General features: G+C 40.2%; 1 protein-coding gene across 5 annotated transcripts in view; it reads right to left on the bottom strand.

Moving 5' to 3' along the window:
• The window catches only part of negr1 (neuronal growth regulator 1), a 234287-nt gene that overhangs the window by 46488 nt on the left and 173668 nt on the right, over positions 1-14131 (bottom strand). For 2 of the 5 annotated variants that reach the window (XM_055018587.1, XM_055018597.1), the window contains exon 7: positions 3203-3244. The exons of 2 other annotated variants lie outside the window; for them this stretch is intronic. In XM_055018587.1, the coding sequence (XP_054874562.1) occupies positions 3203-3244 (42 nt within the window). Of the gene's footprint in view, positions 1-813; positions 873-3202; positions 3245-14131 lie in introns of those variants that run through there. One more of the 5 variants, XM_055018592.1, reaches the window with a different exon arrangement.

Genomic DNA, 14131 nt, shown 5'->3' with positions numbered 1-14131 from the left:
AACCTCCATGTGGGCTGTTGTGTCTTTAAAACATCAGAGTCAAACAAGCTAATATCGAGCATGGAAACAGGATTTAATTAGCCTCCACAAAAGCATTCTGGCCCATCTGAGATGAATTTCATTAGAGCCAAACTGGTGCAGAAGGTTAGAAATAAAAGCACAATGACTGATGTTTCCTATTAACATTGTTTTCTCTTGTAATTTGATTTTTTTTTTTGTCATTTGCCTTTGATCAATGGACTGAAACAAGCGCTGCCGGGGCTGTGGGGGGTGAACACTTTCTGCACTTCAGATCTTCTGATTCCAGTTAAAATTCAGGCTTTTGTTTCATTTTTAATTTGAGTTTTTTTGCAACTGCATCTTCCCAAAGCTCTTCACAGGGGAAATAAACGCAGATAATAACTGGTTAGAATTAATTATTAAAATTAATTACACAACGGTTGGGACAAAGAGCCATTTGCAGGGATCTAAAATAATAATTCCCTTCACAGATCCAGTTAGTGAGGGCGCCATCAAAAAATTAACTTCAAATACGAGTTGGAACGAAACAAGAAGAGCTCGCTGAGTGACTTTATCTCCACCACTGACACCACCGGTGTTCCTGTGGACCATGAAATTGTCATTTGTTCTGCAAGCGTTACATCAAATGAGGGTTCAGGGCCGTGCCAGGACCGTTTGTTGGTGCCGAGCTTATTTTAACTTGTTATCTGACAAAATCTCCATGGATAATTATATTTGGCTCGGACAGACAGGTAGAGGATCGGCAGACTTGGATGCAAAGTGGAAAAAAAATGCTGTGCAGATTAACCGTGCAATCCCTGCATGTGATTACATACGTGTTGGAACGTTCCAGAGCCTCACGGAGCTTTTTACTGTGCAGCATTAAGCAAAAAAAGAGAAAAAAACTAATGTAACCAGCATGAGAGATTACATTCTGTGACTTGCATAAAACCATTAGAGAGGCAGAAAAGACGACCAGGCAGAAGGGATTTACTCTGGGATGTGGAAGCAGCAGAGGAGAAGGAAAACAAGGCTTCAGTCGAGCAGGAGATCAGGCTAAAAAGGCGGCAACCGATCAGACCAGAAACAAGGAAAGAAAACAGCAGAGAGGAGAAGGAAAACAGCAGCAGAGAGAAGGCAGAGAGGAAACATTGAAACGCTGCAGTATGTTTAGATAAATACATTTAAATCCACATGTGAGAGAAACTTGCAGCTTTAATTATTAACTTTTCCTGGTGTGTTCATTTCAGCAAGATGTTATGACGTCCATCTTTTATCAAAATTTTCTGCCACAGGTAAGATTAAAGAGGAAAGAAAAAGAGAACCTCAAGCTTAATGGCAAAATATAGCATGTTTAGATAAATACTATATGTATTTATCTAAACATGCTACATTCTGCCATTAAACTCTCTTTAAATCCACATGTGAGAGAAACTTGCAGCTTTAATTATTAACCTTTCCTGAAGCAGAATAAAAACAGTTTACCTGACAGGTGTGAAAACATCTGTGAGATCAATATAAAGGAGGATCAGATAGAAAATATAAAGGAGCAGATTTTATTGATCCTCAGGGATAAAATTCAGCTGTCACATATCAGAGATACAGAAAAAGACTACAGAAAATAACATTTAAATGACCAAGTTAAATATACAGTGAGTTCAGTGTCTGCAAACAATGACTTTTATTCTGAAGTTGACATATAGCAGATCTAAAAAAACGTCATATTGTAGAAATATGATGCTATATTAATGCAAAACGCAATATATTCTATATTTAATGGCATATTTTATGGTATCTACAGTAGAAATATGATCTTTAATATAGTAAAAATAGATGTATTATAAATAAATTAACCAACATACTAAATCTTGCTGGCTTTACATTGAGGAAAAGAGTAGATTTTATGAGAAAATGCAGAAATTTAGTGTCAAAGATTTAAACTAATGACTGCACAGTTTCTATGAAGCTAGAAGTTGGTTCAGCTTCGTTTCTTAAAGTTCTTTTGCTATTTGTCTTACAGTTTTCCCAACATAAGACGACCAGTATCACCTACTTTGGAATCAAATGTTAAATTCAATTCTTGTTTTCCTATACAACTAAACTGCATTGTTGTTTTAAATCAGAAATAAATGGAGTTTCCAGTTTTAAAGAGCCACGATGTGCACAAAAGGAGGTAACTGTGGGTCGAAGGTATAAATCTGCAACCGAACTTTCACCCAAAAAGACAGAATTCAAGTCCTGGGTTTAGTTTTCTTTTGATTAACTTTGATTTTCACTCAGCTTCTGGTTCATTTCAGGAAAATATCGAGCTTCAGTCGATGCTTTCACTCGTTAGACACTGGGTTAAGTTTGGGCAGCAAAATTACTGGTTTAGATTTAGGAAAACTCCTGATTTGGGTTCAAATACTGATGTTTCATGACAAAATTATTGAACAACCTTATTAATAATAGATATTTTGTACAGCGTTGTGTCAAACTCAACTGCTCATTTTTGCTTTTAAAATACAAACCAGAATTCATGGTTTAGTTTTCTTCTGATTAACTTTGATTTTCACTCAGGTTCTGGTTCATTTAGGAAAACATCAAGCTTCAGTCGATGTTTTTACATGTTAGACGCTTGGTGAAGCTTAAAGTTTGACATATAGCACATCGAATAAACATGATATTGTAGAAATGTGAAGACATTATTGTAAAACATAATATATTCTATGTGTCACAGTGTCTCAAGATCTAAAGTAGAAAAATTATCTGAGGTGTTCAGAACTTCTAAAGACGACAACAAACCAAAAAAAAACCCTGTTTGTCACCAGCAGCTTTCTGATGCAGAAGAGGAGTGGAGAGGAAGCCAGAAAAAGGAGGACAAGAAGAAGAAGAAGCAGAAGAAGAAGAAGAAGAAGAAGAAGCCATCAGCGTTATGAGAAGCATCAAGACCCAAAAGGAAGATGGAACAGTCACTGCATGACGCTACTGCAGGAGGTGGAGGGTTGAGATGGAGGAAGTGTTGAGATGGAACAGGCTGCAGATCGTAGAAGCCAAAAAATAAAAACTACCAAAGTAAATAAATAAAAAGGAATGCAAACTAAAAAAAAAGGAACATCCAGTGAAGCTGTACACCCAGCAGGCAGCCAATTGAAATCAACCAGGATGGAGGGTTTGGGTTAGTAGGAGGCTGGTCGGGTGTACAGCGGTGACTGATACTGACCTGGGCTTGAGACAGCACTAGTGGTGGTGGGTTCAATTATAGCTACAGGGGGAGGAGAGGGGAGGAGAGGGAGGGAGGGGGAGGGAAAGAGGACATTCATGTATTATTAACAGAATGGAGACGTAAAATAAAAGAGAAAAAAGAAAAGAAAAGAATGCATGCAAGGACAAGAGGACGGGGGATGGAGACGAATCTTCTCCATGCACTAAAGCTCCAGATGCAGGACATGCTCAGAAAAACGGAAAAATCCTGAAGAATCAACCCTCAGGTGGCTCCGACTGGCACCAATTCCTGCTTTCTGCTCACCTCTAACTCCACCTGCACTCAGTATTTAGGTTTCTATGAACTGAAGCAAAAAAAAAAAGAAGTGGAGCTTTTAGTCGTCTTTGATCCCTCTGAGGAGGGAATCAGAGTCTCAATCTGATTACCTCATGAACTCATTTCAGGCTGAGCCACTGGCGGCATTTAGGAGATGGAATAATGTGACATCCACAGAACGTTCTGAAAAACGAAGCTGCTGTCAAAGAGTCTGGATGGAAAATGTGGCAGCGAGGGATCCAACGTCTGCACGAGACACGGAAAAACTGTCAAAACTGTCAAAACTGTACTTGAAATTACACTTTGTCCTTTAAACTGGTGTTTTAATTTCAGCTACAGTGTTTCTGACTTTATGATGTCCATCTTATAGCAAACTTTCTGTCACAGGTAAGATTACAGAGGAAAGAAAAAGAGATCCTCACGTTTAATGACAAAATAATGTTTAACATTTTATATTGAGGTAAAGAGCTTCAAGTTGATTCTCCTTGATATGAAGTCGCAGCAAACTGTTCATTTCAGATCAATCTTAGTTTGGTTCAATTGGTCGAATGTCAGTGAATGAAGCAAATCTTTAAAGTTGGTTCAATGATTCTGTTTTTAACTTTATTTTAGGAAAGGAAGTTAAAACAATCAGTTTATTGAGAGATTTCTTTATGACATTTTGCTTTTACGCAAATCAAAAACTTTAATAACAAAAAACTTCATAATAATGAGTAAAAAACTTGACTTCCTGTTTGGTAAGCAAGCTGTATATCAAACAGGAAGTCATGTATATCGAACAGGAAGTCGTGTTGAATTCAGAGCTTGTTTACTGATCACAACTTCCTGTTCGATTCAGAGCTTGTATAAGTAAAAAACACAATTTCCCGTTCAGTAAACACAACTTCCTGTTTGATTCAGAGTTTGTATATTGAACTTATTTTTCAAAATAAGTAAAAACCACGACTTCCTGTTAAGTAGACCCGACTTCCTGTTCGATTCAGAGCTTTTGTCAGTAAAAAACACGACTTCCTTTTTGGCAAAAACAACTTCCTGTTTGATTCAGTGCTTGCGTATCGAACCTATTTTTCAAAATAAGTAAAAACACAACTTCCTGTTTGGTGAACACAACTTCTTGTTTGATTCAGAGCATGTATAAGTAAAAAAACACAACTTCCCATTCAGTAAACACAACTTCCTGTTTGATTTGGGGCTTTCATAAGTAAAAAACACAACTTCCTGTTCGGTAAACATGACTTCCTGTTATATTCGGGGCTTGTATACCAAACAGGAAGTCAAGTTTTTAAATTTATTTTTCAAAATAAGTTAAAAAAAACTCGACTTCCGCCACCTGTGAAGCTATTTAGATCTCGGCCACCTTCCCCCTGAAGACGAGGATCTGATCCGTGGTAGAGGAAACCCCGGCGACCAGGTTTCCCCCTCAGACAGCTCAGGAACCAGAGCTGAAGGTTCACTTAGACTCACTTTAATCCATTTCCATGCAGCCTGAGGGCAGGAGGAGGTCTTCTTCAACAATCATCCAGCCTCTTTCTCCTGGTTTCATCACTCCATTTCAAGGGAAAGTGTGTAGAATCGGTATTCATATGTGAAATGATCTGTGGGCTCCCTCGGTGTGTCGGCGACGAAACAGTGGAATTCATCTTTTCTTCCACAAATGTTTCCTCTTTAAAGACTCCTGGGGGATCCGGTCTCTTTCAGACTGCTGCTCTCTGATGAATCCACCATGAATCACTGGAGGAGCTCCGTTACCGTGGAATGTCCTCCATCATATAGATCCTCGTGACTCAGACTTCTCCTCTTTCAGGGCGTCTGTTTGGTGTCCTGTTGTGTTGCTTCATATCTCATTTTGATCATTTTGTGTCTCATTTTGTCTAAGTTTGTGATGTTTTGTGTCTGTTTTTTGTTGTTTTATGCCTGGATTTTATTGTTTTCTGTCTCATTTTGGTCGTCTTATCCCGTTTTTGTTGTTTTGTGTCTCAATTCTTGTCTTGTTTTTGTTGTTTTGTGTCGGTTATTTGTCATTTTGTGTTTTGTGCTTAGCTTTGTTTTTGCCATTTTGTTGTCATTTTATGTCATATTCTGCATCTTTTTTGTTGTCTTTTGTCTCGTTTGTCTCATTTTGTGTGTCATATTTGCCATTTTGTGTTGTTTTACATCTGTTTTTGTCCTTTTTTGTTGCTTTATGTCCAATTTTGGTCATTTTGTGACACATTTATTTCATTTTGTCTCATTCTGTGTCTTGTTTGTGATGCATTATGAAGTTTTTTGTCTTGATTTGCAGTTTTGTATATGGTGTATATTGTTTTGTGGCTAGCTTGTGTTGTTTTGTGTCAGTTTTTTGTTATTTTGTGTGTTGCGTGTACTTTTGTTTTTGTCATTTTATGTCACGTTGTGCCTCTTTTCTGTCGTCTTTTGTCTTGTTTGTCTCATTTTGTGTCTCGTTTTTGTCCTTATTGAGTCTTGATGTTAATCTTTTTTGTGATGTTTTGTGTCTAGGGTGTTGGGTGGATGTTGGGTGGAGGTGGGTGGGTGTTGAGTGGATGTGGGTGGGTGTTGGGTGGAGGTGGGTGGGTGTTGGGTGGCGGTGGGTGGGTTATGGGTGGGTCGAGAGTCGGCTGCCCGCTAGGCTTCAGGAGGAACATTCTGCTCAAAACATTTCCTCGTCGCAGTGGAACCAGAAAATGTTAATGTCTTTCCTGATTGCCTGAATATGGAAATGGAGGCGTTGAGATGATGGGTAAATGGTCCGACACCGGAGGAGGAAAATAAACTACAGCCTCACCGTGCTGAATACATACAGAATATTCTGATATTTGGACAGGAAAGCATCTAAAATGACGTCCCTCTCTTCACCTTAACAGTTTCAATCACTACATACTAAAATAGTAATAAATCGAGGGAGTAATTGTCTGGTTTTTGTACTTTTGTGTCTAAAATCACACAAAAAATCTAAAAATATGTCTTTTTGTTCACCTTTGCAGTTTCAATCAGCAGCTGGAAATGTTTGGTTTAAAACCCAGGCAGACAAAAATTTATGAAAACAAAAGGAAATCATTGTCTTGTTTTAGTAGTTTTGTGTTTCAGTTGCCGCTCAGGTCATCCAAACCTCCACACGGACTCGACGCCGCTCAGGTCATCCAAACCTCCACACGGACTCGACACCTCTCCGGTCATCCAAACCTCCACACGGACTCAACGCCTCTCCGGTCAGCCAAACCTCCACACGGACTCAACACCGCTCAAGTCATCCAAACCGCCACACGGACTCAACACCGCTCCATCATCCAAACCTCCACATGGACTCAACACCGCTCAAGTCATCCAAACCTCCACACAGACTCGACGCCGTCATCACTCCTCCACATGGACTCGACGCCGCTCAGGTCATCCAAACCTCCACATGGACTCAACACTGCTCAGGTCATCCAAACCTCCACACGGACTCGACACTGCTCAGTTCATCCAAACCTCCACATGGACTCGACACCGCTCAGGTCATCCAAATCTCCACACAGACTCGGCACCACTCAGGTCATCCAAACCTTCCCACGGACTCGATGCTGCTCAGGTCATCCAAACCTCCACATGGACTTGATGCCGCTCAGGTCATCCAAACATCCACACGGACTCGACGCCGCTCAGGTCATCCAAACCTCCACATGGACTCGACGCCGCTCAGGTCATCCAAACCTCCACACATACTCGACGCCGCTCAGGTCATCCAAACCTCCACACGGACTCGACGCCGCTCAGGTCATCCAAAACTTCACAAGGACATGACGCCACTCCATCATCCAAACCTCCACACGGACTCAACACCGCTCAGGTCATCCAAACCTCCACACGGACTCAACGCCGTCATCACACCTCCACACTGATTCGACGCCGCTCAGGTCATCCAAACCTTCCCACGGACTCGATGCCGCTCAGGTCATCCAAACATCCACATGGACTCGATGCTGCTCAGGTCATCCAAACCTTCCCACGGACTCGATGCCGCTCAGGTCATCCAAACATCCACATGGACTTGATGCCGCTCAGGTCATCCAAACATCCACATGGACTCGACGCCGCTCAAGTCATCCAAACCTCCACACGGACTTGATGCTGCTCAGGTCATCCAAACCTCTACATGGACTCGATGCCGCTCAGGTCATCCAAACCTTCACATGGACTCGATGCTGCTCAGGTCATCCAAACATCCACACGGACTCAACGCCATCATCACACCTCCACATTTCAGGCTTCACCTTTAGCTCTCGTTCTGACTCAGGTACGACGACTCATTGTGGAACAAACAACATCATCAACAACGATGGCAGCTGAGCAGACATGTCAGGATGACGCCCACGCATGCGGTGATTGATAAGCGTGACAAATGAACACGGCGGTCATTAAGCAACTAGCCGGAGAGTGGCTGCTGCCGGAGGGAGGATGAGCGCCGACTCTTCCTCTCCTCCATCAGTCTCTTCCGATTACTGCTCATGAAATGAAGGAAATCTCCTGGAGGCTAAGCCGAGGTGGGCCGGGGGATAAGAGCTCCACCAATTAAGCTGGAGGGCTCCTCAGAAAATTGGAGCGAGCATCTCAGTCTTTCACCGCAGCTCGCCTCCATGTCGCACATGAAATGGGAAGTTGAAATAGGGATTGGCAGTTTGGTGATTGTTATACCTCAGCTAAAATCATAAAGTGTGTGAGTGTGCACGGTGTTATTGTGTATGTGCCTGAATAGACTGTGACAAACACACCCTGAAGTGATGCTTCTGGAAATACGATTTCTTGTATTCTCCGGTTCAGTAAAAAAGCTGCAGAAACTTCCATGGACTGTACAAACAGTGTCGTCTTGTGTTGTTTTCTGCCTTGTTTTTCATTTCATGACTCGTTTGTGTCGTTTTGTGCAGATTGTCATATAACAAGTAAAAGCTGCAACACTGGAAGGAGGAAAATAAAAGAAAATACAGCCTCACAGTATTGAATTTATATATATACACACAGAGAAAACAAGACAGAGAGGAAATCATGACCTCGTTTTTGTAGTTTTTTTGTCTCGATTATGTTGTTTTGCATCAAATTTGTGTCTCATTTGTGTCATTTTGTGTCTTGTTTTCATAGTTGTGTGTCTCTCTTGCATTGTCTTGTGTTGTCTGGTCTTACATTGGCTTGTTTTTTTTCATTTTTATCTATGATTTGTGTCATTTTCTGTTTAGTTTTTGTAGTTTTGTGTGTCATTTGTGTGGTTTTGATAGGTAAATGGTGCAACACTGGGAGGAGGAAAATAAAGGACATTAGAACCTCACCATGTTGAATTTGAATTTCCCGATATATTTTGAGAATTTTAGCAGCTAAAAAAGTATTTTTGTTTATCTTCACAGTTCAAATACAAGAAATTTGCATTCTTGGTTTATAGCTAATGCAGACAAAAATAATTTTTAAAAAAGAGGGAGTCATTGCCTGTTTTTTTGTAGTTATGAATCTCGTTTTGTGTTGTTTTGTGTCTTATTTTGTTCATTTCATGTCTCATTTGTGTCTCGTTTTAGTATTTTTGCATCTCATTTGTGTTGTTTTGCCTTAAATTTGTGTCTCGTTTGCCATTTTTCTGCAGGTTTTCAGATGACAGGTAAATGATATGACACTGGGAGGAGGAAAATGAAGGAATCTACAACCTCACCGTGTTGAATTTATGCAGAAAATTCTGATATATATTGAGAATTTAAGGAGCTAAAAATATGTCTTTTTGTTTATCTTTACAATTCAAATACAGGAAATTTGCAGGTTTGGTTTATAACTAGTGCAGACAAAAATAACTATAAAAAAAGGAGGAACGATGAATTTATACATAAAGAAAGAGAAGGAGGAAGTAATTGACTCATTTTTGTAGTTTTGTCTCTGTTTCATTTATGTTGGTTTGCTTTAAATTTATTGTTAAAACTTATTTTTTGTTGTTAAAACCTCCATGACCGGTACAGATGGCGTCATTTGCAGACTCTTAGACTGACTGAACAGGGTTTTTGTTTAAGCGCTACGTTTGTCGAGCTTATCTCACCTAATAATCACATAAAGGAGGAGGTAACGGCGTTAAAATGAATCAACTGTCAGAGCAACTCTGATAAGTTATAATATCCTCTGATACTCCTGAATTAAAATGACTGGATGTTTCAACGACCAGCGCTGAAGGATCCTCGAAACGCAAACCGAAATTAGCTGCTGCCAATCAGCCGACAAGCTTCACTTCACCGGAGCAGACCATCCATTCACCCTGATGTCAGAGGCATGAGCACCTACAGGAAGAGCCTTCTAAACTGAGAGTCAGCAGCATTAGCAATCAATCAATCATTCGAAAAAGAGTACAGCGGTTATTTCACCACATGCAGATGCAGCTATTTTTAAGTTCAGACTTGATTTTTAGGCAGCTGATTGATTATACAAACACTTTCAGAGCAGACTTGATGTGAATATGTAAGTTCTGATTGGAATCCATTAACCACCTCAGAAGTCTTTGTCATGGTGCCCATTGCTAGCTAATGCCTCACAATGCTCTCTGCTTGACCGCCTCCTCTGGTCGCTACAGTATTAAACAGTACGAGATAGAAACTTGAAGAACTCATTACTAAAAACATACCGGCTGTGGTTGGAGATCATTAACCAGCACAGTCTCTGTCATGGTGCCCCTTTACTATCCACATAGACAGGATATTGGAACATCGTTCTAGAAAATTTGGTTTGTCAGACATCTTTAAGGACTACAAAAGTCTCTGTCATGGTGTGCCTTTACTATCCACATAGACAGGATATAGGAACATTGTTCTAGAAGATTCCGGTTTGTCAGAGGTCTTTAAGAGTCACAGAAGTCTTTGTCATGGTGACCGTTGCTGCTAATCCCCCACAATGCCCTGTGTTTGACTGCTCCTCTGGTCGCTATAGTATTAAACAGTACAAGATAGAAACTTGAAGTGTGCTTGAGTCAAGACTCATTACTTAAAACACACCAGCTCTAGTTGGAGATCACTAACCATCTCAGTGTCTGTCATGATGTCCCTTTACCATCTACATGGACAGAATATAGGAACATTGTTCTAGAAGATTCTGGTTTATCAGAGGTCTTTAACCTCCACATTAGTCTTTGTCATGGTGCCCGTTGCTGCTAAACTCCCACAATGCTCTCTGCTTTAACATGAACTGTCATCTCTACAGTATTAAACAGTAAAAGTGCTAATCTACCATACATTTGTTGACATGCATGGCCTTCTTTTTTTTTGCCTTATCGGTTGATATTTTTGTAATCCAGTTAAAACGGTAAATACAATTTGTCGATCAATGATTACTACAACGTTTAGGTAACAAAGTTAGATCTGGAGGAAAAGGCTTTTCTATTTGAAACTCTCAGTGAATCTGAACACTGTTGAAATTCCTTCTGAGAATCTCCAAAAAAACCCTCAAAATTACTGCAACACACTTTATCTTAAATGGCACTGATCTGTCAGTGCCATGTTTGTTTCTCTATGTGGCCAGAAAATGAGTTCATCTTTATGCATCAGAATACATTTATTTCAACATGAGTATTTTATTGCACTTTCTTCTTTACTGGACAGTTTTAAATGTGCTAAATATCCTAAAATCACATAAATCTGCAGCTTTCCTCAGTTTCAGGAAGCTTTATGTCGAGTTTCAGCTCATTGTTTGGATCTCCAGTTGCAATTTTAGCATTTTAGTTCACTGCTCTTGCTCTAATGGTGTCATTTTTATTCTGTTCTTTAAGAAAAAAACTCTAACACAGCCACTGTACTCCACCTGTGCAGCACCAAACAGCAGATAAACACAGTTAGCAACAAGCTAACCAACACAGTGGAGCTTCTAGCAGCTAAATATTTCCCTCAGGAGGTGGAGGAGACCAAAAATGGAGCTAAAAGGAAGTGAATATTATATTAAATTCATATTATTAACTGAGTGGACGCAAACGTCTCTCTAAATGAGTAACAATGTTGCTCTGGATGTATAAATTAGCTTCTGTTTGCTAACATGTTAACATCTTTGCAATGATTTGTCAGTGCCGTGTTGTCAAACATGCAGCAGGATACGCCACTATTCTAAATAAAGGGAAACACTGAACTATAATGAGTCTAACTGATGAGATGCAGCAGAATGTTGCAGCTAAATGCAAAGATGTCCTTTTAATCTGAGGAATAACTCAATAGTATTGATTACTCTCAAATGAAGACAGCCAGATACTAAAAGCATCTTGATGCAATGGAGCTTTTATGTGAGGCCTTCTCTCCTCATTTAAACCTGACTAAAATAACAATAAGTTCCGATATGGATTCCATTAGGATATGAGCAGAGAAATAGAAGCTTTTAGCTGCTCAGGTGGGTGGAGCTTCTTCTGTTGGTTGCACCAGCTCATAATTTAGAAAACTTTTGGCTGCACCTTTTGACCCTGAACTCCATCTGGTCCATGGGAGCCTTATCATGGCTGACCTGAGCTCTGACCCCAACTGTGAGATGCAAAAAGAGGATTCCAGATTGCTGTAATGTATTGGTGACAGATAAAGGCTTCTTCCTCTGAATAATGCTCTCTAACCTTTGCTGTCAGGTCCTGTACATGTTGGTGATTCTTAACATTCTGTAAATGACTGTAAACTGGAATAAAGGCGCAGATAAACACCTTTTAACCTGCTCTTTTTTCATCAGATTGATCTGGGAGTTGATCTAGTCAAAGGCATCTCTTCTGTGAGTCTATTATTATCAGTGTTAAGTGCTCATTGCTGCTGCCACTCACCTGTCCAACGCTTTTATGAGCGTTTCCATTCACAACCTCAGTGCTCTAATGGTAAATGCAACATTCCCGGCCACAGTATTTACAATAAATGCATATCGTCGGTTGTTTTATTGTATCTCAGTGTTTCTGACAGGTTGAGAGTAACTTGTGGTACTGAGTATTGTAGTTTGACTGATGTGGTGCAGTTTGGAGGAGGAAATTGTAGCCCAGGTTGTTTTCTGAAGTTGCAGTTTATAGATTTTCACTGAAATGCCTCAAAGGCAGAGTCCTGGTAGATGCTAGAACTTCCCAATGCTCCCTAAACCTCTCAGATGCATCAGTAGACAACACAATTTACATACCTTACCTTAAGCATCTCAGAAACATTGGTAGATGCTACATGCTATCAAGATTCCCTAAATGCGTCACATGCACATGACTGGTAGATGCAAGAACTTATCAATGCTACTTAAACATCTGAGAAGCATTATTAGAAGCTATTATTTACTGATGCTCCCTAAACGTCTTAGATGCATTAGAAGATGCTACACTTTCGCAAGATTCCCTAAATGCCTCACATGCAGACTCCTAGTAGATGCTAGAACTTACCGATGTTACCCTCAACATTTTAGATGCATCTACCGATGCATCTAAGATTCCCTAAATGCCTCACATGCACACGACTGGTAGATGCTGGTAGACACTAGAACTTAGTAATGCTCCCTAAATGTCTAGGATGCATTAGAAGATGCTACACTTTTGTCTCCTGGTAGATGCTAGAACTTACCGATGTCACCGTCAACATCTAAGATGTACGCTTTATCAAGGCTCCCTGAAGGCATCACATGCACACGGCTGGTAGACGCTAAGACTTCCCAATATTCCCTAAACCTCTCAGAGGCATTGGTAGATGCTATGATTGACTGATGCTCCCTCAATGTCTAAGATGCATTAGAAGATGCTACACTTTCGCAAAGCTCCCTGAATGCATCCCATGCATTAAAAGACACTAGAGTTTACTAATGTTCTCTAAACATTTGATTTGCAGATGTTCCATAAATGCCAGGAAGCAGCTGTGCACAGAGAAGCTTCCAGTCTCCGTTCAGAAACTTGTTGTTTGACCAAAAACACGTTAGTCTGAGTGAAATGTGATGTAATGTTGATACCGGATCTTTCTCCAGTTAAATATTGACTCCTAATAGCAGATTTCTGGTGGCTTGTTGCACTCTGGAGCACAGCATGTCATAATTTATTGGAACAAAACAAATGCAAATGAATACACAGACGGTTGAATGATAGCAAATTGAGCATCCAGCAGCACGACATCACTTACAAACATGCAGAATGCCAATAATTCATGCTCATCAAGTACTGAAAGCAACAGTAGAGCAATGAAATTCAACCAAATAATAGCCTTAACACGAGCAGCCACAGCTAGCTGACGTAGCTTCCTTTCACAAGAGGAAAGTGAGTGATTTAAAGTGAGCTAACAGTAAATAAAAGCAGCAGTTCACCCTGACACAGTCAAACAGAACAACCCTCTGTCTGACTCAACCACAGTCTGATTAACTGTTTACTCTTTAATCAACTTGTCTAAAATGAGCAGCTCAGACTGTGTCAGTTCAGCTCGTTGGTTTTTATTAGCAGCCAGTGTTCTCAAATAATGTCACTCGCAATTTTGTTGATTTACTCACAAAAACATCAACAGCAGTTGGAACATAAAGCTGACGTCTGAAAGCAACAAGTGCATCGATTGAGCCTCCAACTCGGCAGGTTTTCTTCCAGCTCGACTGCTTTGATTCTGGAAGGCTGATAATACAAACTGACAAAAAAACAATTACGCTGTAATTTTCTCCCAA

The sequence above is a fragment of the Amphiprion ocellaris genome, chromosome 2, assembly GCF_022539595.1.
Source record: "Amphiprion ocellaris isolate individual 3 ecotype Okinawa chromosome 2, ASM2253959v1, whole genome shotgun sequence".
Lineage (NCBI taxonomy): Eukaryota > Metazoa > Chordata > Actinopteri > Pomacentridae > Amphiprion > Amphiprion ocellaris.
Note: the sequence above shows the minus strand (reverse complement) of the source record. Positions and strands in the feature narration are given on the sequence as shown.